At 49.4% G+C, this 26,964-nt stretch overlaps 1 protein-coding gene across 1 annotated transcript; it reads right to left on the bottom strand.

The window, feature by feature from the left end:
• Positions 1-575: 575 nt before the first annotated feature.
• On the bottom strand, positions 576-21,222 carry LOC120371545 (cytochrome P450 2J6-like). The gene is made up of 9 exons (XM_039487384.1): positions 20,740-21,222; positions 19,058-19,220; positions 11,661-11,810; positions 9,918-10,078; positions 9,545-9,721; positions 7,181-7,322; positions 3,080-3,267; positions 1,579-1,720; positions 576-871 (listed from the first exon to the last, which is right to left on the bottom strand). The coding sequence occupies exons 1-9, from the start codon at positions 20,908-20,910 to the stop codon at positions 693-695; spliced, it is 1,473 nt and encodes a 490-aa protein (XP_039343318.1). The 5' UTR covers positions 20,911-21,222; the 3' UTR covers positions 576-692.
• Positions 21,223-26,964: the final 5,742 nt, after the last annotated feature.

Genomic DNA, 26,964 nt, shown 5'->3' on the forward strand with positions numbered 1-26,964 from the left:
TCACTACATCATCTGTGAAAAGCAACCACCAAAAGGTGCCAAACCAGCTAAAGCAGATTCATGAAAAATTCAAAGGAGCATTCATGGAAAACTGCTTGCAGTGCCAATAAGCGACAATCTGCCTTTCATTAGAACCCATGCACACAACGAACAGTGGCGAGAGAGAAAGTTTTTCGGTGGCAGCATTACCAGTTCGGAGATGACTCTCAGTTGTGTGTGTTCATTGCATAACACAAACAGGGCCGCAGATCAGACATCACAGCCTGGGGCGGAGGTTAGAGCTGTGGATAAGAACTTGCTAAATAAAGCTAAACCTGGTAACAGACAGGTACCATGTTCCTCCTTTCGCCTCCTCTCTCTCTGCTGCTGCCGCAACTCCAGCTTCAGTGCAACACATCTAACACATCCCTGGTCCACCCAATTAAAGCCTGACTCTGTAATTCCTTGTTTTACATTTTCTCTCTCTGCAATGTATTAAGGAGAAAGCCTGGGCACAGACCAATAATGAAGTGGCAATGTCTTGCACTTTAATTTCCCAAGGTCTAACAGATCGAGAAATTGACTCCACTGGCCTGAGCTGACACCGTCTCAAAGCTGGGAGTAGAAAGAGGGGAAGAGGTACAAGGCGGAAATTCACAAAGGCGCATGTGCCTGCCTAATGGCTCCTCCCGCGCTTGGCGGGGTGCTGCAGCCTAGCGAGGAACAGCACAGATCTTATAGGGATGAGGCTGCAAGAAACCCCCCAGCATGGACTCGGTGTTGATTTCCTTCACTCCCTCCGGCAGCCTGAAGGTGAACGCCCGCAGCAGGTTGGTGAAGAAGATGAAGAGCTCAGTCCTTGCCAGCTGCTCCCCCAAACACACACGGTGCCCTGCAAGAACAAAGGGACAGTGATTGAGTTGGGGGCGGGGGGTTCATTTGGAAATATGAATTACAATTGGATTGAATGTATTCTAAGCCCTGTATATCCAATCTGGTCAAAGCTCAAAGCTGGCAAAATCCTACTTCTCACTGGTGGAAGAAAAATACCATCTGTTTAAAGTGAAGTCATTAGTACTTAAGAAGTTAGCAAGATTTGAGGATAGGTCTGTGCACATGCGGCACAATATATTCTGTCCTCTGAAACTGAAACAGCTGTTGAGTAACTATGTAGGAACAGGAGATAAGGTCATTTTCCACATAACTGTTATTGTATCGTTGAGGATCATATTTATTGCCTTCTGATTTCTAAATGCAATAGAATTATACTAATTAGTATTAATGATTGGGAGATCCAATGCATAATAGTTATTTCTGCAAATTAGTAACTGAACAATTAAAATCCATCACAAAATATACCTTCCTTTGTTCTGACAATTCTCATTTTAGTATTAATAAGAACATAAAAACGGCCATATTAGGTCATATCAATGGTCCATCCAGCATTCTGTAATTCAGTCTTTGCTGAGAAATGGGGTGAGACTGCTAGTTTGTGTGTAAATTACAAGGTCAGAAGGTCAACAAGGTTCCACTGCTAATCCATTAATTCACCCCTCACAATCGAACCCGCTAAGAAGCTTTTCCCGTCAGTGCTCTTACCTGCTGAGAATGCTAAGAAAGCTTCTTTGTTCACAAAATTTCCATCCTGATCCAGGAAGTGATTTGGGTTGAACTGTCGAGGTGTCTCCCAGTGTTCTGGGTCGAGCAAGGCAGAGATTAAGTTTGGGAGAATAATGGTGCCCTGCAAGGGAAAATTTGACTCAGTTCGGTGTCTTTCCATCAGAGAGGTGGATAAGGACAGACAGTTTTCATTTATTACCTTGCATGGAAGGTCACCTAGAGCAAACCCTACATCCTCAGGAATAAATTCAGAGTGCGCTGGACAGTTGTGACGAAATGGGAATGTTCTTAATGTTTTCTCTGAGTGCAGTGTGGGTGCCTCAGTTTCCCCTATGCATTTCTCGAGTGTCTAGGGGTGTGTGATTGTTGCAGAGCCCTAAGGGGCCAGTGTGATGCTCTCTGCACAGAGAATGGCTGATACTCTGTCTTCTGACAACTGATGGCCTGGGCCCCTCCTCTGTAAAGGTGCCAACTGAAGGTGTTGGAGAACAAAGATCAGGTGACCTCTTGGCCAGGGAAAGAGACAAAGGGAGAGGAGGGGCTGGAAAGTTTTCAGTTTGGAACTGGCTGGGAAAATGGAGGGGAGCCCAGATGGGGCTCTGGCCTCCCAGGGGCCCCCCAAGATGGATCTGACTGAGGGGATCCTGTTGTCTGTACCTGCAAGACCTGTCTCAGACTGTGTCCCTGTCTTTTACTGGCTGGCTGAGAGTCCTGGTGAATCTCAGGAAGCCAGGGGTGCAAGGCCTTGTTCCCCCCAAGCTCCATGACAACAATACATTTCTATTTGTCCTTCTGCATCTGATGACAGCGGTCACGTTGCTAGAAACACCAGCAACAAAGAGCCCAGTGCAAAAGTCTTATACCCAGAATCCTCCCTGCTTTAATATTGACTCCTCAATGGAAGCAAAAAGGGGAATGTTTAGCATTTTTAAACAATTGCTTTAAATTGACAAAGTTCTATTTTTCTGATGTTAAAACGGCAAGACACTGACAAGAGTTCAATGGACTGAGAACAGGATTTGAACAACGAGGCCATTCAGTGTGAGATTTAAAATGGAAACGAGATACAAGGTCCCAGCCTTCTTTCTGGCCAAGAAACACACCAGGTAGGATGTAGGAGGGGGAACTAAAGGGGGCTTGAAATCACCTTTGAGCTTCCCCTGTTCTTGGCTCTGCCCAGAGTGTACTGTTGCCAAGGCCCCTAAGGGACATACTGGCACCTGAGAAGAGCCAGAGCACAGCAGGCTTCAAGAGGGGTGGCCCCGAGCTCTTTGCCGATTCTGTAATGTTTGAGGAATTCCCGAGAATTGGGGATATTTCCCAGTGGCCTCATCCATCAGCTGTATTATTTAGGTGTTGGAAGAAAGTGAAGGAGCTGCAGAGCAAAAGAGACTCAGGTCCACTGGGTACGTGTTGGATTCCTGGTACATTGGCCCTCTGATGGAAGGAGGGGCTATGAAGATAGAGACTGGCTCTGTACCTTCTCAACGGGAAAGCCCTGCAGCACTGTGTCTTTTACACATTCTCTGGGAATTCCCACTGCAACGATGCTGCTGTGGCGCTGGATCTCATGTATCACGGCATTGGTGTAGGGCAGGTTCTTCCGATCCTCGTAGCAGATTAATTGGGAGGGACCCAGCACAGCGTCCAGCTCCTTCTGGACTCTCTCTGAAGGGAAACATTAAGGACACACATCTTGGGCTTTGGCTACACTTACACTTCAAAGCGGCAGCGCTTTGAAGCGCTAAGTGTAGTCAAAGCGCCAGCGCTGGGAGAGAGCTCTCCCAGCGCTGTCCGTACTCCACCTCCCTGTGGGGAATAACGGACAGCGCTGGGAGCCGCGCTCCCAGCGCTGGGGCTTTGACTACACTGGCGCTTTGCAGCGCCGCAATTTGCAGCGCTGGAGAGGGTGTGTTTTCACACCCTGCTGCAGCGCTGCAAATTTGTAAGTGTAGCCAAGCCCTGGACTGTGCGCGTGTGTGTATCCTGGATAGGGTGGCCAGACAGCAAGCGTGAAAAATCGGGACACTTTTTTTTCCAGGGTGGGCGGTGGGTACAGTTGCCTATATAAGACAAAGCCCCTGATATTGGGACGGTCCCAATAATATCAGGTAGGGTGACCAGATGTCTCAATTTTATAGGGACAGTCCTGATTTGGGAGGCTTTTTCTTATCTAGGCACCTATTACCCCTCACCCCGGTCCCGATTTTTCACACTTGCTATCTGGTCACCCTAATCCTGGAGCCTTTTCTTTTCCCTGCTGGAATCTGATTTGAATCTCTCCTTTATTGCGGGGTTAACGTCAGTGAGAGGGTAAAGCCCTGCCAGCAGGACAAGCGTAGCAAGTAACTGCTGCATCTCAGTACCTGGGAGAGATCATCAGCACATTCCACAGAGACCCAGACAACAGACGGCTGAAACTCCGTGTCCTGACCAAACTCCGCCCTGGTGAGGAGCTTTTCCCTTTCTTCTCTCAGATGGGAAGACTGATGATGGGGGCAGCACCCCTAGTAACCACTCATGGCCATGAGTGCGCTGTGCAGCAGACTGGACTAGATGACCGTGAGGTCCCTTCCAGTCCCATTCTATGGTGTCTGCTTCGGAGGCAGCCAGGCACCAGGCTGCTCCCTAGGGAAAGCTTTCTCTAGCTTCGGTTCACAGGTTAGACTCCTGTTTCTATGCCATGCCCAGGACCTGTCCAATACAGTTTATTTCAGGTCCTGAGAGAACAACAGAGTTTTATCTGAGGTGGGATCAGCTGAAGTGCAGCTTAGCAGAGCAGGAGTTCAAAGTGTGTAGAGCAATCAAGACGTTATCTTAGCTGGAAACAGGAGCCCTCTAGTGCTAGCAGAGTGCAGTGAGTGACATTCACAGAGGTCAGCAAATAAAAAGCATCCTTGCGAGATGAAAGCGATAGCTGGGAAAGCAGTAGCTGGGATTTAGAATGGCAGACAGAGGATTCAAGGCCCCCCTGTTGGCCAATGCATCCGTATGATGTTCCTGTTTATAAATGAAAGAGGAGAGGGCTTCACAGCATCGCCCCTTGGCTTGAGCAGATAGCCAGTGTGCAGGGCTTCGCTGGTCCTTTCCATTAGGAGGAGAACTCAATTATGCAAATACGGCATTTCTTGGGTGCAATCCTGTGGATTTGCAAAGCACGTACACCGAGTCCTGTTTCCCTGAACACTGTAGGATCAAACCAGAGGCAGTTTCCCTTGCTCATAATTTCCAAGCTTGCCTTCCCTGCCAGCACTTTGTACTCTTCCTTTGCATCCCCTCCAGGCCGTGCTTTCACCACTGCTCTCCGATTTCTCCTGGCTTTCCTCCCTGCTTTCTGCTTCCGACAAATGCCCACAGCCACAAGCCAATCAATGCACCAACCTCCACATTTTCAATCAGTTCCCAGGAATCCCCTCTTAGTCTCCCAAAATTAATTCTTGCTCCGTCCTGCCATGTGACCAGTGCTTTGGGCAGTGACTTGTCTGGTTTCCACTATCTGACTCCATAAAGGAGCTTAATGTGCTTCTTTCAGTTAGCCAAAAGGAAGGGCAGCTGGCACACCCAGCAGCCTCAGCAAGGTCTGTGATTGCCTATAGATCAAAGCTACCCTGGCTGGCAGCTACCAACACCCTCCAGCATAACCGTGTGTACGAAATGCAGTTGGTTTTCCATCCTGGAGGCAGAGATGACCTGGGCCTGCCAATAGTGGGGGGGAGGAAGGAGTGAGGGCAGCCGGCGTCAGCAGTGTTAGTTACTGAGCATGCTCAGGACAAGCCAAGCAGCGAATCTGACAGAGCGGGCATGTGACCCCGCATCCCACCACCCACGCGTCACCTCTGCCTAGAAGTGAAGATGGAAGAGACTGAGCCGCACTAATTGAGAGAGACACTCGGGAAGCACCATCTGCATGTGCTGTAGGGGACGACAGCGTTTAGTGAATTGAAAGTCCTGCATTTGCGCAATCACAAAGACAACTTTACCGGCTAGCAACTCTGAAAGCACTTCCCTGGCCAGGGCACGTTCCTCACTGAGGACTATGACTACAATAGCATGTTCCTCTAAAGGACGCCTCCACGCCAGTGTAACCCCTTTGGGGTCTAGAGAGCATGGCCCCTTTAAATCTTTTTCCCCAGGGGGAGGGGGAGAGTAAGAAAAAGGAGGGAAACTCCAGGGGGCAGGGCTGGAGCTGGAGGGAGAGAGAGGGGAAGCAGCAGGGCTGGCCCTGGAGTAGGAAGCAGAGAGAACCTGCCGGAAGCCTGAGGAGGTCAGGCCCGATCGTGGACAGCCCAGGACAGGAGCCAGGAGGAGCCCTGTGCCGGGGGGAATCACCCGAGCAGGACAGGCCGGAGCTGGACCCAGTATCACGGCTGCCCGGAGCTGCCTGGGGCTGTGAGTACTGGGGCTGGTGACTCTGCACTGGGAATAAGGAGGGAGGCTGCTAGATAGTTAAGTGGGGAGGTGGTCGCTCCGTGGGGCTTTGCAGAGAGCGGCAGGAGAGGCACCGGAGGGGTTTGCTGGGGAGAGTTCACTGGCGCCGAAGATGACCAGGAGCCCCCAAGACTCACCACCGGACTGGAACTTTGCTCAGGCCTCCTGAACTCTGTGCGCAGACACATTGCTCAGTGTCTGCCCTTCCAGACTGTGCTCCCACCGGGCCCGTGGGGCCTTGGTTTGAATGCAGCCCTGTTTTACTGCTCCCCCTATATTTCCCCTTGTTGTTTTTCTCCTCCCAGCCCTCTGTAAATAAATATCTCCCTTTGTTATATCCATTGTACTTTTCCTGTGGGTGGGTGTGTTCACTCTGGGGGGTTTGGAACAGGTGCCCCTGGGTGGAAGGGATTTTTCCTGCTGCATTCCTGTGCGCGCTGTCTCTTGGCCAGAGCTGCCTGCAGAGCAGACTCCATCTTGGCCACGAGGGCGCTAAAGTTACACCAGCATTACCCTGTTCCTGGCAGTACTAACACACGACTTGTGGCCCAGAAGGACACCTGAGAGTTAGAGACTGTGTTGCAAGGCATGCTGGGAAGGAGGCAGCATCTATAGGTACCTCCCTTCTTCATAAGAGAGAGAGGGTGCAATGATTACTGACTGTCTCGTTAAAGGACCTTGAGAGAACCTGTGTATAGAGTCAGATGACTGGAAAAGGAACCCAAGGAGGGGAAAAATGTTTAGATACTTGTGACTCAGGGAACCGCTGGGAAGAAGAAACCCTGAGTGTGTGAAGTTTGTTTGGGTGCGTTGGGACTTTATGATTTATTTGGACGTCTGAGTTTATCTGAATCAAGCAACAGTATCTTGCAGAAAGGTGATAACGCTTGGCTTGAGAACCAGACACAAACTGTGGAAAAACCCCATATCTCTAAGACGCAAGGGGCAGTGACCGGGGGTCAGAAATCGAAGACGCCTGACTCAAAGCTCAGTCCAGGCATCTGCTTTTATATCAGGGATTCATCTTGGAGCTGCAGCCACCAACTGCCACTTTTAGACTTACAATCACCTAACAAAACTGTGCAGAAGTGGTTACTTTCTACATATTGCACGATCTTATCTATGGTGCATGTACCTTCCTCAATCCCCTCACCTTGGATGTCTGGGTAAGCCACCATATTAAGCACTGCCCAGCGCATGGTGGTAGCTGTGGTTTCTGTGCCTGCGAAGAAAAGTTCAAAAATAGTCTGGACCAGGTTGTCTTCATCAAAGGTCGAATGAGGGTCAGCTTTGCTCTGCAGGTGACAATCAGAGGTTTGAGGTTAGGGTGCTAAGGGAGGACAATCTGGGTAATAACGAGTGTCACTCTGTACTGTTTTAATGCCCAGCAATGTGCAGTATATATAACTTTGCAAAACAAAAAAAGTCTGCATTTTTAAAAGATGAGGATTCCATCCCTCCATGCTCCTTCATCGTTTCCACATACAATGTCCTGACACTCAAGCTTTGCTTCCGGTTCAGGATTGGACCCAGTGTTAGTGCAATATTCAGAGGACCTGTTAAGAACAAAGTGGGTGGGAAGCTAGAGCACCAGCAGCTGAAGTCTCCCTCCCAACTGGACCAAATACAGCATGAAGAGCTTTGAAATCTGACAGCATGGCTGTAGCAAGAGGTGAAGAAAAGTTCCTTTGCTTCCACCATACAAGTTGCAAAATCCTGCTCATCTGAACTGTTCTGTGTGATAGACAGTCCTGGGTGGTTTCGTTGGGTCATTTGCATCTGTTGGCAGAATCTCATAGTGCCAGGATTTGTCTAGTTATTTTGCAGTTAACATTGTTCAAATTCGGAACTTGTTAGTGCTCAACAAGATAAATGCAGCATCTCCTCTACTTGACTTTAATTCAGGGACGCTCATGAAGTTCGTGAAGTGCTGGGGGATATTTGTGCTCTGACCAGCGAGTTGAACCTATGACTTTCTTGGGTGGTAAAAGGGAGGGAGGAGGAAGTGGGGGCATGGTTGGACGTGATTGTCAGTGCTTCCCAGAGGGAGACATTCTATTTGAGGTCTGATACACTGATCAATTAGAAAATGGTCCCAAGTTGGGATAGATAGTGAGGCCTCCTGAGTACTGAGGTAATAATAAATAAGTAGATCTGGCCAAAAAAAAAATATGTTTTTCCACATAGTAATTTTGCTGACAAATGCATCATTTTGGGCACCAAAACGATTTGTGAATTCAGGTCTAATTTGGTTAATAGTTTCAGCCAAAGAAGGAAAAAGGAAAAAGAAAAAAAAAGACAAGAAAATGAAAGATGGTCTAAATATTTTGACTTTTTGTTTTGAAAACTAGTTACATTAATTTTAAAGGGTTCAAAACATCCCAAAACTAAATGGAAAACTGAAAAATAAACCCATTTTCTGTTGAATCAAATGTTTCATTCAACCCCCAAATAATTTTTCTTTCAGGTTTCCATTTCTTTTTCAGCCTGAATGGATTTTTTTTCCAGAGTTTTTGGTTTGGCCCCTGAACCAAACAGTGTCAATTATTCGCTCACTTCAGTAGAGTATCAGAGTGGGAGCCGTGTTAGTCTGGATCTGTAAAAGCAGCAGAGAGTCCTGTGGCACCTTATAGACTAACAGACGTATTGGAGCATGAGCTTTCGTGGGTGAATACCCACTTCGTCAGACTCCAATATGTCTGTTAGTCTATAAGGTGGGACGTGACTTTTTGCCGCTTTTCACTTCTGTAAGGAAGTACAAAACTAAACTTGTTTAGGGTTTTTCCAGCAGTTTTTTCTCCATGTGCTAGTGCCTATTTCTAATCCTGCTAGACATCATTTCCATGTGCAGTGTTGTTGTAGCCAACAACAGTTTCATTTTCAAATAAAAGTTCATGGGGCCCTTTATCAATCGTATCAAATATTAGATCCAATGCGTTCCTTGAATCCAACAGTTTTGTGACTCATTCAGAAAGAACAATGGCATTTGTCTAGTACAATGTATATTTCAAATCCCCATTCTATTTACTACTCACAGTACTGATGTCTCTGAGCAATCACTACAGCATATCTTTCTCCTTTCTATTAATTCCATGATATTATTAAGGGTTTAAATTACACTTACTGGACAGTAATTGCTCTTTTCCATCTTTTAAAATCTCCTTACCACCTCTGTTTGCCTTTTTGCCATTACTTTGATGTCACCCTAATCTCCATGGCAATTTGTTTTGGTCATCATTTCTAAATCAACATTCATATAATATGAGGGTCTTGGAAATTTAAAATAATAATAATTTCTTCACAGATTGTCTATAAAATCAAAGAACTTGATCCTACTCTCATTGAAGTCAATGACAAAACACCCCATGACTTCTATGTGAGGAGATTAGAACCGTAAAACACATGAAGCATTTCAGAGGGTTCTTTTCCATCTTATCCTGGGGAAGTTTATGTTTATACCAGAAGACAGCAGTGAAGCCCCCAAAGCACGGTAGTCATATACTGCACAGACTCTTACTTTGTCTATCTGAGCCAGGTAGAAATCAATGAAATCTTGTGGTTCGTCTGGTGACCCACGCTCTTGGTGGCTTCTGACCTCCTTCCTTGCAAAAGACCGGAGAAACTCATGGCAACAGAATACCTTCTGGTGAGTGCCTGGGAGATGATCCATGAGCCAGGGGAAAATATCATACAGCTGTGAGAGAGGCAAACATGAGATGTGCTGTCCCACCAACAAAATAAACCCACCGCCAACGAGAAGCAGTAGCTTTATCGGTGGAAGAAAGCCACTGTCCATACTGGCACTTTTTGTAGGTAAAACTTTTGTCATTTGGGGGCAATCCTTGCTTTGGATACAGATAAAATAACGAGAAGCGCTCGTACGTACTCACCAGCTCGCTGATGCTGCTCCCTTGTTTGGTCAAGTAATCATTGTTTTCAATCAGCTGGTGGAAATCTTTGTCCTCAATGGAAAAGCGATGTCCAAACACCACCGCCGCAATCACGTTTGAGACTGAATGGACGATGGGGAAAGAAGGATCCAGGGGATCTCCTGCAAAAATAGTGATCAGAATTCACATTAACGTTCCCAACACTGCTCCTCCCTCCTGCTACTGAGAGATGAATCCTGAACAGGCCACTGAAGAGGGAGAGTGAGGGCAGCAGGGCGTTCTCATTTTGAATGGTTTTGATTCTGTGGTACTGGCGGGGGAGGGCATCAAGCACTCTCAATGGACTCATTGCCCAAAACTGATTTGATATAAGCAGGTTCCTAACTCCATATTTAGACACCAAACTAACTGTTGCCTGATTTTCAAAGACTGCCCCGAGCTGTCTGCCTCTAAACCCAGACCAGTCGGTGGTAATGATGCCTGATAGAAAAGGTTTGGCCAACTTTTGCTAGAAAAGTGCTCAGGTTTGGGGGAGCTCCTGGACCACCTGCTGTGTTTGAATGCTGCTTTTTTTGTTTTCATCTGTTGTAAATCTAGTAAGGAGCCTGTGGCCGTGCCCAGTCATAGTCCGCCCTCACTGCAGTTATCCAGGTGTTGATCACTTCTAGGATAGATTACTGAAATGCACTCTTCATGGTACTGATGCATTACTAGATGGGAATGGTAGAATTGTCAATAATAATGCAGAAAAGGCAGAAGTATTCAGCTAATATTTCTGTTCTATATTTAGGGAAAAAACAGAAGATCTAGTCATACATGATAATGAAACACTTTCCATTCCAACAGTAACTCTGGAGGATGTTAAGTAGCAGCTATGAAAGTCAGACATTTTTAAGTCAGAAGATCTTGATAATCTGCTTCTAAGACTTCTAAAAGAGCTGTCTGAGGAGCTCGCCGGACCATTAATGTTGATTTTCAACCACACTTGGAACACTCGGGAAGTTCCAAAAGCCTGGGAGAATGCTAATGTTGTACCAATATGTTAAAAGGCAGGCAATTATATGTCTGGTACTCTGACATTGAACCCATAGATGTCAGGCAAGAAAAGGGAGCCGCTAATACAGGACCTGATTAACTAAAGAATTAAAGGAGACTAATATATTAATGTCAATCAACACAGGTTTATGGAAAACAGATCCTGTCAAATTAACTTGATATCTTTTTCTGATGAGATCACAAGTGTAGTTTGATAAAGGAATTAGTGTTGACGTGGTATTGCCTGACAGTTTGGTTAAAAAATAGGAACGATACAAAATGAACACAGCACACATTAAACAGATATAAAACTGGCTAACTGATAGGTCTCAAAATGTAACAGTAAATGGGGAATAATCATTGAGCGTGTATTTTTCTAGTGGGGTACAACAGGGATTGGTTCTTGGCCCTACGTTATTTAACTGCTTACTGTATTTTTCACTCCATGCATCTGATGAAGTGGGTTTTAGCTCGCAAAAGCTTATGCCCAAAGAAATGTGTTAGTCTCTAAGGTGCCACAAGGACTCCTCGTTGTTTTTGCTGATACTGACTAACCGGGCTACCCTTAACACTTGTGATCACGTAAAGCACTGGTGTTAACTCCGCCCATATCTAGCCATCTGGGGCCTGGAATTCTCTCCTCTTGCTGGCATGACAGAGACATGCTTCTGGAGGTGAAAAGACCCAGCTATGCTGGCCATGCTGTACCTCTCTCATTCATAAAGTACTCCAGCAGCTGACGAGCCTCCTCTTGGATTCGGTGCTCCAGGCCTTTCTTGCCCAGTCCCAGGTTCCGCAGGGTCATCAGCCCAAAGCGTCTCTGCTGCTTCCAGGTGTGACCACTTGTGAAAATAATACCTGAGACCATTGAGAAAAGACGGTTACTCACCGTAGTAACTGTTGTTCTTCGAGATGCGTTGCTCCTATCCATTCCAGTCAGGTGTGCGCGCCGCGCGTTCACGGCTCTTCGGAACATTTTTATCCTAGCAACTCCGGCGGGCCGGCTGGGCGCCCCCTGGAGTGGCGCCGCTATAGCGCTGTATATATACCCCAGCCGGCCCGTCCGCTCCTCAATTCCTTCTTGCCGGCTACTCCGACAGTGGGGAAGGAGGGCGGGTCTGGAATGGATAGGAGCAACACATCTCGAAGAACAACAGTTACTACAGTGAGTAACCGTCTTTTCTTCTTCGAGTGATTGCTCCTATGCATTCCAGTTAGGTGATTCCCAAGCCTTACCTAAGTGGTGGGGTCAGAGTGAGACGTGGCAGAGTGTAAGACTGCTGAGCCAAAGGCTGCATCGTCTCTGGATTGCTGCACCAACGCGTAGTGGGAAGCGAAGGTGTGGACAGAAGACCAGGTGGCCGCTCTACAGATGTCCTGGATAGGAACATGGGCCAGGAAGGCGGCAGACGAGGCTTGCGCTCTCGTGGAGTGAGCGGTGAGGCGGCATGCTGGCACGCGAGCAAGCTCGTAGCATGTCCAGATACATGCCGTCACCCAGGAGGAAATCCTTTGAGAGGAGACCGGCTCGCCCTTCATGCGATGAGCAACCGCTACGAACAGCTGGGGCGAACGCCGGAAGGGCTTCGTCCGCTCGATATAAAAGGCGAGGGCCCTGCGGACGTCGAGGGTGTGAAGCTGTTGCTCACGAGGTGAGGCGTGCGGCTTCAGGAAGAAGGCCGGGTGTGGTCAAAGCTGCACCTTGTCTCCGTGGAAGACAGTATATGGTGGACCGACCGTTAGGGCACGGAGCTCGGAAACTCTTCTTGCCGACGTTATAGCGACGAGGAAGGCCGTTTTCCACGAGAGGCAGAGCAGAGAGCACGTGGCCAAGGGCTCGAAGGGTGCTCCCATAAGCTTGGCCAGAACCAGGTTTAAATCCCAGGCCGGGGTAGGACGTCGTATCGGCGGGTACAAGCGGTCCCGGCCCTTAAGGAAGCGGGAAACCATCTGGTTGGAGAAGATGGACCGACCTCCTGTGGATGGACGAAAGGCGGACACGGCTGCCAGGTGTACTTTCAAGGAGGAGACCGCGAGTCCTTGCTCCTTAAGGGACCAGAGGTAGTCCAGGACCGTAGGAATAGGGACCAGGAAGGGATTATGGCCTCTCTGATCACACCAGAGTGCGAAACGCTTCCATTTTGAGAGGTAGGTTGAGCGCGTGGAAGGCTTCCTGCTTTCCATCAGGACGTGCTGCACCGCCGCCGAACAGTCACGCTCCGCGTGGGTCAACCACGTAGGTACCAAGCTGTAAGATGGAGGGACTGTAGGTCTGGATGGCGGAGTCTGCCGAAGTCCTGCGTGATGAGGTCCGGCAATAACGGAAGGGGAATGGGATCCCGAACGGAGAGCTCGAGCAGCAAAGTGTACCAGTGCTGCCGTGGCCAGGCCGGAGCGACGAGGATGAGGCGGGCCCTGTCCCTCCGAAGCTTGAGTAGCACCTGATGTATGAGCGGGAACGGAGGGAAGGCGTAGAGGAGGCGATCCGTCCAGGAGTAGAGGAATGCGTCCGACAGGGAGCCTGGGGAGCGACCCTGGTAAGAACAGAACTGGTGGCACTTCCTGTTCTCCTTGGAGGCAAACAGGTCTATCTGGGGAAACCCCCACCTTTGGAAAAGTGTGTGCACCACATCTGGACGAAGGGACCACTCGTGGGAGAGGAACGACCTGCTGAGATGGTTCTGCACTCCTGGAAGAAAGGACGCTGCCAGGTGAATCGAGTGGGTTACGCAGAAGTCCCACAGGAGCATCGCTTCCGTGCAAAGCAGGGAGGAGCGGGCCCCGCCCTGCTTGTTGACATAGAACATTGCCGTCATGCTGTCCGTGAACACCGCCACGGAGCGGCCTTGAAGATGGGCGCGGAAGGTTTGACACGCCAAGCGGATCGCTTGCAGCTCCCTGGCATTGATATGGAGGGAGAGCTCTCGGGGCGACCAGAGACCCTGGGTGTGTAGGTCGCCCAGGTGAGCCCCCCATCCCAATGCCGAGGCATCCATGGTCAGGGTGACGGACAGGCGAGGAGGGCGGAACGGGACTCCTGCACACACGACCTCTGGGTCCAGCCACCAGCGGAGCGAACCGAGGATTGGCTTCGTGACCGTGACTACCATGCCCAGGGGGTCGCGGACGGTACACCGACGCCAGACAAGTTTGAAATGGGCGAAGGCGCAGCCGCGCGTGCGTGGTCACGAACGTGCAGGACGCCATATGGCCCAGGAGGCGTAGGCAGGACCGAACCGTTGTCGTGGGAAAAGCGTATAGGTCCCGGATGATGGAGACCATTGTCTGGTGCCGAGGTCGAGGAAGGCAGGCCCTGGCCAAACCGGAGTCCAGGATCGCTCCGATGAACTCCACCCTTTGTGATGGAGTTAAAGTGGACTTCTCGGCATTGATGAGAAGGCCCAGGTACCGAAACCGGGCCAAGATCTCGGCCATTTGATCTGCTACCAGCTGCCGGGATGGCCCGCGAACCAGCCAGTCGTCGAGATACGGGTAGACGTGTATGCGACGACGGCGGAGGGCTGCAGCCACCACTGCCATGCACTTGGTGAAGACCCTCAGCGCGGTGGAAAGGCCGAAGGGTAGTACCGCAAACTGGTAGTGCGCGTTGTTGACCACGAACCGCAGGTAGCGTCGATGGGGAGGGTAAATCGCGATATGGAAGTACGCGTCCTTCATATCGAGGGCGGCAAACCAGTCTCCCGGATCCAAGGAGGGAATGATGGTCCCCAGGGTTACCATGCGAAACTTGAGCTTGAGCAGGTACCTGTTGAGCTCCCGGAGGTCTAGTATAGGTCGTAGACCTCCCTTCGCTTTGGGGATGAGAAAATATCGGGAATAAAATCCCCTGCCCCGCATGTTGTGCGGTACCTCCTCTATGGCACCCAAGCTCAACAGAGTCTCGACCTCTTGTAAGAGGAATTGCTCGTGAGAGGGGTCCCTGAAGAGGGACGGGGAGGGTGGGTGGGAGGGAGGGGGCAAAACAAACTGCAGGTGGTAACCATACTGGATCGTATGAAGGACCCAGCTGTCCGTTGTTATTCGGAACCACGCCGGGAGGAAGTGGGAAAGGCGGTTGCAAAATAATGGGGAAGGATCCGGTAAAGAGTCTGATGGGCCGTCCTCGGGCATCCCATCAAAACGCCTGTTTAGGCCCTTGAGGGGCCTTGGAAGGCGCCTGGGCCTGATTACGCCTGTTGCCCGAAGGTCTACTGCGGTTTAGGTTGGCTCTGCGGCTGTTATAAGGCCGTGACCGGGTCTGGGTAAATGGTCGGTATGGCTGCTGTCGAAACGACCTCCGCTGGGTAGCCGGTGTGTGCATACCCAGGGTGCGAATGGCGATTCGGTCATCTTTGAGGGTCTGAATTCGTGAGTCCGTTTTCTCCGAAGAGAGACCCTGAGTGTCGAAGGGGAGGTCTTGCAGGGTGTACTGCACCTCGGGCGGCAAGGTGGAGGACTGCAGCCAGGAGATGCGCCTCATGGTCATCCCCAAGGCCAGAGTTCTGGCTCCTGAGTCAGCGGAGTCCAGAGCGGCCTGGATGGAGAACCGGGAGGCTTTCCTGCCCTCCTCAAGGAGGGCCGAGAACTCCTGTCGGGAGGCTGTTGGGATCAGCTCCGAGAACTTGGAGAGGGACACCAAGATGTGTAGCGAGCGAGGAGAGCCATCTGGTTGGCAATCCGGAGCTGGAGACCACCCGCTGAATAGACCTTCCGGCCCAACAGATCCATGCGCCGAGCATCCTTAGATTTAGGCGCCGGAGCTGGCTGCCCATGTCTCTCCCGGTCATTGACGGACTACACCACGAGGGAGTCCGGAGTGGGGTGCGTATAGAGGTACTCGTACCCGGTGGGAGGAACCGAGTACTTGCGTTCGACTCCGCGAGCGGTGGGAGGGACGGACGCCGGTGATTGCCAGATGGTAGTGGCGTTCTTTTGAATGGTGCGGATAAAGGGGAGGGCCACCCGCAGCGGGGCCTCCGCTCCTATCACATTGGTCACTGGGTCGTCATCCTCAGCGACCTCCGCCACGGGAAGGTCAATAGCCTTCGCCACCCGGCGAAGAAGGTCCTGGTGGGCCCGCAAGTCAATTGGAGGGGGGTCTGCCGTAGACGCCCCCGCAACCCCCTCGTCCGGCGAGGAGGACGAGGACAGACCCTGGACCAAGGCCTCTGGAGGTGGTTCTTCCAGAGGGTGGGAAGCCATCTCGACTACGGGATGCTCTAGCGTAACAGAAGGCGGTGGTGCCTCACCCGGCGGTGATGGAGGAGGTCTGCTGGTTGTGGCTTCCGGCACCCTGCATTCGGAGCCCGTGGGTCGCGGAGGGAAGGGGAGTCCTTGAGCCTCGTGGTAGGTCCAGGGGACCCAAAAGCCCCACTACTGTGGTCCATGGTTCTGGTCTTGGGGGTCGGTGCGGGGATGTCCGCCGCTGCCTGCCTGCGATGCGACCGAGGGCTGGCGAGAAGGCCACGGAGGGGCAGAGGCGCTCAAGGACTGCACCGTCGATGCCGCCAGTCTGTCCGTGGACGGTGCCGAGGATCGGTGCCGGTCATCTCGGTGCCGGGAGCGAGAGCGGGACCATCGACCGTGTCGGTGCCGGGAGGTCGACCGCGATCTCGATCGATGGCGGCGGGAGCGGCTTCGCGAGTCGCGGTGCCGGGAACGGTACCGGGATCCGGACCTCCTTCGGTACCGACGGTCGGGTGACCGGGACCAGGATCTTTTCCGGGAGTGCGACCGGTACCGCGATGTGGAGCGGTACTGGGACTGCGACTGGTGCCGAGAAGGGGAGCGGTACCGAGATGGAGATCAGTGCCGGGACCTGGATCGGCGTGACGGCGACCGTCTCCGGGATCGGGACCGGGACCTGGAGCGCCGTCTATCCCGCCTGTCAGGGGAAGGTGGCCTCATCATGGCCGGCTTGCCCGCTGACTGTACAGCCCGCACCGGCGGTGCCGGGGGCCGGAGGCTTGGTGCCTCTGTGAGCTCGATGAGCTCTCTCGCCGTCGAGAAGGTCTCGGGCGTCGACGGGAGACGCAGCTCGACCGCGGTTGGCACCGGGGAGCAGGGAGGTACCAGAATCAACGGCTCTTGGGGTGCCGGAGTCGACGGGACCGTGCACGGCTTGTGCACCACTCCAGTTGGTGCCGGTGGTGGCTGGGTGAGCGGCCTTGGTGCCGGGGTCTTAGAGGCCGTCTGCGCCGTCTTCCGCTTCCTCGGCGGAGAAAGGGAACGGTGCCGGGACGCCGGTGCCGGCTGCGGAGGTCAGACAGTCTCTGTGCCGGCCCGGCTCGGGACTGCTGGTGCGCTGCGCGCCGAGGAGGACTTCGGCGCCGCTCGGGTCGGCGCGGCAGGACTAAGCGCCGATTCCATAAGGAGCTGTTTTAAACGAGAGTCTCGCTCCTTTCTTGTCTGCGGCTTAAAAGCCGTACAAATGGGGCACTTGTCTGGCCGATGGGCCTCCCCAAGGCAGCGCAGGCAGGAGTTGTGCGGGTCCCCAACGGGCATGTGCCGCTGGCAAGCCGAACAGGGCTTAAACCCCGGTGCCTTGGGCATGAGCCCGCACCGGTTATGGAAAAAGAGGGGCGAACCCCCCTAATTCCCCTTACTATACTAACTAACTAAACTATTTAACTAACTTAACTAACTTAACCAACTATATACACTTATCTGATGGAGAAACACTAGGGTTGTGGAGGTGAACGGAGCACTCCACTGTTCCAACTGGCCGTCACGGGCGGTAAGAAGGAACTGAGGAGCGGACAGGCCGGCTGGGGTATATATCCAGCGCTATAGCGGCGCCACTCCAGGGGGCGCCCAGCCGGCCCGCCGGAGTTGCTAGGGTAAAAATGTTCCGAAGAGCCGTGCACGCACGGCGCGCACACCTAATTGGAATGCAAAGGAGCAATCACTCGAAGAAGAATTGTTGTTTATATGAAGTAAAATCCTTCACATAGTAACAGTTACATCTAAACTAAATTTTCTAACAGGAGAAGTAAATGCAGAAGAATGTGACTCCTAGCTGATCTCCTTTATCTGGCCACAGATGTGGCATGGATAGTGACAACTTCACAATCAAAAGTCCCTGATGTCGAGGGTTTTGTTGCTCTTATAAGAGAAATAGAAAGCGGGGCTTCAAAAACTCAGGATGCAGTTTTCCTAAATCATTTGTGATCCAAAACCATGTAATTCTACAGCTGGGAATCCACACCAGGGATTCTAGAGAAGAGGGGAATTCCGTGGGGTGAGATTTGCTGCAGTGCAAGGCATTAATAAAAGGCCAAGGATGGTTGTGTTTGAATGACAGTGCAGGGATCTGACCTGAAGCCCAGCAGGTGAGAAGATCCTGCCCAGGTTAAAAAGCCACCACATTAGATGACTATAACAAAACTACTACTGGGTAAAGCAGGGGTGGCCAACCTGTGGCTCCGGAGCCGCATGCGGCTCTTCATAGGTTAATACGCAGCTCCATGCATAGGCCCGACTCCGGGGCTGGAGCCATAGATGCTAACTTCCCAATGTGCTGGGGAGTGCTCACTGCTCAATCCCGTGCTCTGCCCCAGGCCCTGCACCCACTCCACCCCTTCCCCCAAGCCTGCCATGCCCTCGCTCTTCCCCCCTCCCCACCAGAGCCTCCTGCACACCACGTAACAGCTGATCGCGGCGGGCGGGAGGCACTGATTGGTGGGGCTGCCGGCGGGCAGGAGGCGCTGCAGGTTGGGGTGGGGGGGAGCTGATGGGGGTGCTGCTTACATATTAGTGCGTCCCTTTGGCAATGTACATTGGTAAATTCTGGCTCCTTCTCAGGCTCAGGTTGGTCGCCCCGGGTGTAAAGCATATATACAATTGGAGTAATGCCAGCTGATGTTCACATTCCTGGCTGATGCTTCAAACAAATTTCTTAGTCAGGATTTTGCTCCTCTGTTCTATTCAGTGGTTGTTTGCCTTATTGATTAGTATCAGAAAAGTCACTCGTGTAGTGATTTTAACCATTTGCAGCAGTATTCTGCTGCAAATGGAGATGATTATGGAAGCAATGAGCAGCCGCACTTAAAGGATCATGTGAACTTATTTTTTTCTGTATAGTTTATAAGGAAAGAAAATGTTACCCTTTCCTCCGGCCATTTTCTGAAAAAAAGGGGTTGCTGGCCGGCCAGAGACGTCTTCAGAGTGGACAGTCAGGCTATCCTTCACAGCTGTGAATCCATTCAGTATGATGACAGGAATATGTCCAATCCACAAGGTGAAGATGTTCCCGTAAATCTGTGCCAACTACAGAAACCGTCAGTGCTAGAAAACCACAACCCAAAAAAACTGTACACAATGAAACAACCGCCCAGCTTACCTCAGGACGCTCTCCTGGGGGGTGGGAGGGTGCTGTAGAAACATTTGTAGTGAAACCCCAAACCATGGCGAAAGATGAGCTAATGTCAGAACAGCATCATAGCTGACTATGAGATAAGACAATACGCTCTCATCCAACAGGATGTCTCAGCAGCTGTGTCTTGGGGATGCTGTTTAAATGTCTTGTACGGAATGGGATAGAGTTACCTACAGGTGAATTTCACCTCATGATTGGACAGACGTCCCCAGGAGTAGAACGGCTTGTGCCTTCCAGTTAAGGGGACAATTCTGTGGTGTCTCTTCTAATACCCTGTAAACATTGCATCTAGAACACTCTGAAGGAAGGTGGTAACTGACATTCCTGGGAGACTTAGTATTGTCCCTTGGAGTCACAGTTTATCAGGGTTAGTTATATGCGATAATGCAGGGCAGTCTCATGCATCTCAGTCTTCCTAAGTGCCCCTTGCAGTGACCTACCTCTGAACTCATTGAAGCGTCTCATTTTCTCCTATAGAGCTACTGGCAAATTACAGACAGCCCAGTGCACAGAAACATCCCCATTAATCTATTTCCCCATCACGCACCATTAGAATCCTAGAAGATTAGGGTTGAAAGAGACCTCAGGAGGTCATCTAGTCATTCCTCTCACCTGCCCCTGTTTTCTGAATCCTTTAAAGCAATGAGATTTCTCAGCATGTTATAAAGGGACATTCACTCCAGAACTTGTATAAAGGGCAAATTTCTGCCTAAGGCAGCTGGTCATTTGTCACTGGTGTTTGAAAAAGATCTTTCTGTCTTGCAATGGGGCTATTCCTTCTGCCTGATGAAATTGTGTCCCCCAGGTTCTTATCATAGAAGTGAACGTGATGCCACCTACTGAGCATTAAGGCTTCAGTGAAGAATTGAGCTGGAAGGGCCGATGGGCTGGGAAGGAGCATAGCCATCCCACAAACAAATACCTGGATACAAGCAAAGGTAGCAAGAAATACTGAAGGAAACCAGGCGACAGCTGAATAGATTTAGGCTGAACTTTTCCAAGGAGGTGCCTCAATAAATCCATATTTAACAACTGCAGATCCCATTGACTTCAGTGGGACTTGAGGGAGCTCAGCACCTCAGAATATCATCTCACGTTATCTAGGGAGTTACATAAAAATTTAGGAGCCCACTCATGACCTATCAGGGTTTGATGCCCACCCCCTTTAAACAAGTCAATTCATTTTGCTGAGTCAGGAATACTTCGTTCTCATTCAATCTGCTCAGCAAATGCCACTAAATTCACACTTTCATCGCTAACAGGTAATGGAATTTGTGGCCATCATTTACTTCCCCATGCACAAGCCAGATTAAATGTTATTTAGCACACAGACGTGCTTTATTCTACAGCTGCTGCATTTTGCTAATTTTATCATTTACTTGGATATATTTGGACACACATTCACAATACCTTAATGAAAATCTCGTGTTGGCGTTTGAAATCCATCTGCCATATGGTGCCGATGAGGGGGAGGGGAGTTGGTCCAGGAGGAAGCCGGCTACATGCCCACTTCATTTTCAGAAATTGCACAACCAAGAGAGAGATGAGCAGAGCTACTAAAACCTCGCTGATCACCAACATCGCCCTGCTGCTCTGTCTGTCTGTCCACTGTGTGGTCAGGTCTGAACTCTCCCTGTCTTTTTTGAGGTTCTAGATCTCCCTGAATAGGCTTTAATCCCCTTCTATCTACCTCTCTCCTTCTCCCTGTGATTCCCTGCTTTTATACCTATCATCAAAGTGGCGAATTGCAAGACTCATGTGTATTTAATAAGACCTTTGTACTGGAGAATAAGCCAATCTTTCTGCTAGCTAAACCTTGTCCACCAGACATTAACCTCTAAAGCTCCCAGTGAGACGGCCTGCCTTCCTCTGCATAAATGTTACATTTAAAGGTAAAACCCAGTTTGAATGTTAATTATCTAGTTGGACGAAGGGCTGGGAGAAAGCCCTTGGGAAGGTATTCACACAAATGGAGAACTCTCACAGAAAAGAAAGGTTACTTACCTTGTACAGTAACTTGAGTTCTTCAAGATGTGTCCCCCTATGGGTTCTCCACGTCAGGATAGCCGCATGCCCATGCCCTCTTGATCTGAGATTTTGTCAGCCGTGTCCGTGAGTCCGTGCCTGCGCCCCAGACACCCTAGTGCCCCAATACAAGAGTGTATAGGGGCGGACCTACCGCCACTTGTAGCCTATAAAATATACTAAGCAGAAATTAGGCTTTGGCCTAAAATTAGCTTAAACGTATGGGAAACTGAGTCTGTGAGTAGAAGTTAGCAATAAGTTGGAGACAGTACGGCAGAAAACAGAAGTTAGCAAGAACATGACCCTGGGTGATGTTGCTGTTACGTTTTGGTTGTAACTGTTTAAGCAAGGTTTTCAGTGAGTGATTTTCAGAATTTTCAATGTTTCATTAAATGCTGTCTGTATTGATAGCATAGGAAGGACATTGGTGCAGTTGTTGATTTAAATAATGTGTAATAGAAAGAGCCAATGAGGAGGTGGCAAAATACAATTATGGCAAGAGGCAGTTTAATGTTAATTAGTTTTATCCAGGATTATCAAAGGAGCCATTTTATTAAATTGGGGAGAGCTCCAATTAACATCAAAAGGGGACCGTTGGGTTCCAGGATTATAAGGTTATTTTGCACTCTGCTGTGAGTGGACTGGTCAGCCATTGATTCATGTTTGAGTGTAAGTATAATTGGAGTGTGGTGGAAGTGGCAATTGCATGCCTCTTTGCTTAACTCAGTGGTCCCCAACCTTTTAGTCTGGTGGGCACCAGATGAAGGACCGTGGCGGCGGTGGAGCATCCGCCGAAATGCTGCCGAATTTCTGCGGCATTTCGGCAGCTAAGTCTCTCGATGACGCCGCTTGCCGCCGACAAGCGACATCATTGAGAGGCATCGCTGCCAAAATGCCGCAGAAATTCGGCAGCATTTCGGTGGATGCTCCACCGCCGGCCAGGACGCGGGCGCATTTAGATGCCCCCGCGGGTGTCATGGCACCCACAGGCACCACATTGGGGACCCCTGGCTTAACTAATCATTTTTCTTTTTGAATAAAGTTTGGTTTTATTATTCAAAGTGTTGCCTAGTGGTCCTCTACTAAATTAGAAGCAAAAGGAAGACCAAGGACAGAGTAGGCCCACTGCTCAGTGAAGAGGGAGAAACAGTAACAGGAAACTTGGAAATGGCAGAACATAAGAACATAAGAACGGCCGTACCGGGTCAGACCAAAGGTCCATCTAGCCCAGTATCTGTCTACCGACAGTGGCCAATGCCAGGTGCCCCAGAGGGAGTGAACCTAACAGGCAATGATCAAGTGATCTCTCTCCTGCCATCCATCTCCATCCTCTGACGAACAGAGGCTAGGGACACCATTCTTACCCATCCTGGCTAATAGCCATTTATGGACTTAGCCACCATGAATTTATCCAGTCCCCTTTTAAACATTGTTATAGTCCTAGCCTTCACAACCTCCTCAGGTAAGGAGTTCTACAAGTTGACTGTGCGCTGCGTGAAGAACTACTTCCTTTTATTTGTTTTAAACCTGCTGCCTATTAATTTCATTTGGTGACCCCTAGTTCTTGTATTATGGGAATAAGTAAATAACTTTTCCTTATCCACTTTCTCAACATCACTCATGATTTTATATACCTCTATCATGTCCCCCTTAGTCTTCTCTTTTCCAAGCTGAAGAGTCCTAGCCTCTTTAATCTTTCCTCGTATGGGACCCTCTCTAAACCCCTAATCATTTTAGTTGCCCTTTTCTGAACCTTTTCTAGTGCTAGAATATCTTTTTTGAGGTGAGGAGACCACATCTGTACACAGTAGTCGAGATGTGGGCGTACCATGGATTTATATAAGGGCAATAATATATTCTCAGTCTTATTCTCTATCCCCTTTTTAATGATTCCTAACATCCTGTTTGCTTTTTTGACCGCCTCTGCACACTGCGTGGACATCTTTAGAGAACTATCCACGATGACGCCAAGATCTTTTTCCTGACTTCTTGTAGCTAAATTAGCCTCCATCATGTTGTATGTATAATTGGGGTTATTTTTTTCCAATGTGCATTACTTTACATTTATCCACATTAAATTTCATTTGCCATTTTGTTGCCCAATCACTTAGTTTTGTGAGATCTTTTTGAAGTTCTTCACAATCTGCTTTGGTCTTAACTATCTTGAGTAGTTTAGTATCATCTGCAAACTTTGCCACCTCACTGTTTACCCCTTTCTCCAGATCATTTATGAATAAATTGAATAGGATTGGTCCTAGGACTGAAAACACAACTAGTTACCCCTCTCCATTCTGAGAATTTACCATTAATTCCTACCCTTTGTTCCCTGTCCTTTAACCAGTTCTCAATCCATGAAAGGACCTTCCCTTTTACCCCATGACAGCTTAATTTACGTAAGAGCCTTTGGTGAGGGACCTTGTCAAAGGCTTTCTGGAAATCTAAGTACACTATGTCCACCGGATCCCCCTTGTCCACATGTTTGTTGACCCCTTCAAAGAACTCTAATAGATTAGTAAGACACGATTTCCCTTTACAGAAACCATGTTGACTATTGCTCAAGAGTTTATGTTTTTCTACGTGTCTGACAATTTTATTCTTTACTATTGTTTCAACTAATTTGCCTGGTACCAACGTTAGACTTACCGGTCTGTAATTGCCGGGATCACCCCTAGAGCCCTTTTTAAATATTGGCGTTACATTAGCTAACTTCCAGTCATTGGGTACCGAAGCCAATTTAAAGGACAGGTTACAAACTTTAGTTAATAGTTCCGCAACTTCACATTTGAGTTCTTTCAGAACTCTTGGGTGAATGCCATCTGGTCCCGGTGACTTGTTAATGTTGAGTTTATCAATTAATTCCAAAACCTCCTCTAGTGATACTTCAATCTGTGACAGTTCCTCAGATTTGTCACCTACAAAAGCCAGCTCAGGTTTGGGAATCTCCCTAACATCCTCAGCCGTGAAGACCGAAGCAAAGAATCCATTTAGTTTCTCCGCAATGACTTTATCATCTTTAAGTGCTCCTTTTGTATTTTGATCATCAAGGGGCCCCACTGGTTGTTTAGCAGGCTTCCTGCTTCTGATGTACTTAAAAAACATTTTATTACCACCTTTGGAGTTTTGGGCTAGCCGTTCTTCAAACTCCTCTTTGGCTTTTCTTATTACACTCTTGCATTTACGTTGGCAGTGTTTGTGCTCCTTTCTATTTGCCCCACTAGGATTTGACTTCCACTTTTTAAAGGAAGTCTTTTTATCTCTCACTGCTTCTTTTACATGGTTGTTAAGCCACGGTGGCTCTTTTTTAGTTCTTTTACTGTTTTTCTTAATTGAAAAGAAGTTGGGCCTCTATTATGGTGTCTTTAAAAAGGGCCCATGCAACTTGCAGGGATTTCACTTTAGTCACTGTACCTTTTAACTTTTGTCTAACTAACCCCCTCACTTTTGTATAGTTCCCCCTTTTGAAGTTAAATGCCACAGTGTTGGGCAGTTGAGGTGTTCTTCCCACCACAGGGATGTTGAATGCTATTGTATTATGGTCACTATTTCCAAGCGGTCCTGCTATAGTTACCTCTTGGACCAGCTCTTGCGCTCCACTCAGGATTAAATCTAGAGTTGCCTCTCCCCTTGTGGGTTCCCATACCAGCTGCTCCATGAAGCAGTCATTTAAAGTATCAAGAAATTTTATCTCCGCATTTCGTCCTGAAGTGAAATGTTCCCAGTCAATATGGGGATAATTGAAATCCCCCACTATTATTGGGTTCTTAATTTTGATAGCCTCTCTAATTTCCCTTAGCATTTCATCATCACTATTACTGTCCTGGTCAGGTGGTCGATAATAGATCCCTAATGTTATATTTTTACTAGAGCATGAAATTTCTATCCATAGAGACTCTATGGAACATGTGGATTCGCTTAAGATTTTTACTTCATTTGAATCTACACTTTCTTTCACATATAGTGCCACTCCTCCCCCTGCACGGCCTGTTCTGTCCTTCCGATATATTTTGTACCCCGGAATGATTGTGTCCCATTGATTGCTCTCAGTCCACCAGGTTTCTGTGATGCCTATTATATCTATATCCTCCTTTATCACAAGGCACTCTAGTTCACCCATCTTATTATTTAGACTTCTGGCATTTGTGTACAAGCACTTTAAAAACTTGTCCCTGTTTATTAGCCTGCCTTTTTCTGATGTTCCAGATTCTTTTTTATGTGACTGTTTATCATCTGATCCGGCCCTTACATTATACTTTTCAGTCCTCTGCTCCTGACTATAACCTGGAGATTCTCTATCATCAGACTCTCCCCTAAGAGAAGTCTGTGTCCGATCCACACGCTCCTCTGCAGCAGTCGGCTTTCCCCCATCTCCTAGTTTAAAAACTGCTCTACAACCTTTTTAATGTTTAGTGCCAGCAGTCTGGTTCCACTTTGGTTTCGGTGGAGCCCATCTCTCCTGTATAGGCTCCTCCCATCCCAGAAGTTTCCCCAGTTCCTAATGAACGCGAACCCCTCCTCTCTACACCATCGTCTCATCCACGCATTGAGACTCTGAAGCTCTGCCTGCCTACCTGGCCCTGCGCGTGGAACTGGGAGCATTTCTGAAAATGCCACCGTAGAGGTCCTGGATTTCAGTCTCTTCCCTAGCAGCCTAAATTTGGCTTCCAGGACATCTCTCCTACCCTTCCCTATGTCATTGGTACCTACATGTACCACGACCACCAGCTCCTCCCCAGCACTACACATAAGTCTATCTAGATGCCTCAAGAGATCCGCAACCTTCGCACCAGGCAGGGAAGTCACCATACGGTTCTCCTGGTCATCACAGACCCAGCTATCTACATTTCTAATAATCGAATCTCCCATTACTAACACCTGCCTTTTCCTAGAAACTGGAGTTCCCTCCCCCGGAGAGGCAACCTCAGTGCGAGAGGCAACCCCAGCACCATCTGGAAGGAGGGTCCCAACTACGGGAAGGTTTCCCTCTGCTCCCATTGACTGCTCTACTTCCCTGGGCCGTTCTTCCTCCTCAACAGCACAGGAGCTGTCTGAGCGGAGGTGGGACAATTCTACAGTGTCCCGGAAAGCCTCATCAACATACCTCTCTGCCTCTCTCAGCTCCTCCAGTTCCGCCACCCTGGCCTCCAAGGCCCGTACATGGTCTCTGAGGGCCAGGAGCTCCTTGCACCGACTGCACACATACGCCACCCGCCCACAGGGCAAGTAATCATACATGCAACACTCAGCGCAATAAACTGGATAGCCCCCACTCTGCTGCTGGGCTTCTGCCTGCATTGTCTCCTAGTTAGTGGAAGGGTGGTTTACAGGAAGGGGTTTTGGAATGTGGTTCAGTTTATAGGTTTTAGGGGGGGGCCACGGGGAAGGGGTTACGGCCGGCGAGGGGCTCCCACTCCCTTCCCACTCCCCTTCTAAACTCCCTTGCGAAACTCCCTGTTAGCAGCCCCTGGTCGCTTGTGCGCGGCTTTATAAAGCCCTGGCCTGAATGAATGCCCCGCCCACTGATTAAGGCTCAGCCAATTACCAGAGGCTTCGAGCTTTCAAACCTGCCTCCAACTGCCAGCCAGAGCACACGGTCCCTCAAACAACCAACCA

This window comes from Mauremys reevesii, linkage group 9, assembly GCF_016161935.1.
Source record: "Mauremys reevesii isolate NIE-2019 linkage group 9, ASM1616193v1, whole genome shotgun sequence".
NCBI lineage: Eukaryota > Metazoa > Chordata > Testudines > Geoemydidae > Mauremys > Mauremys reevesii.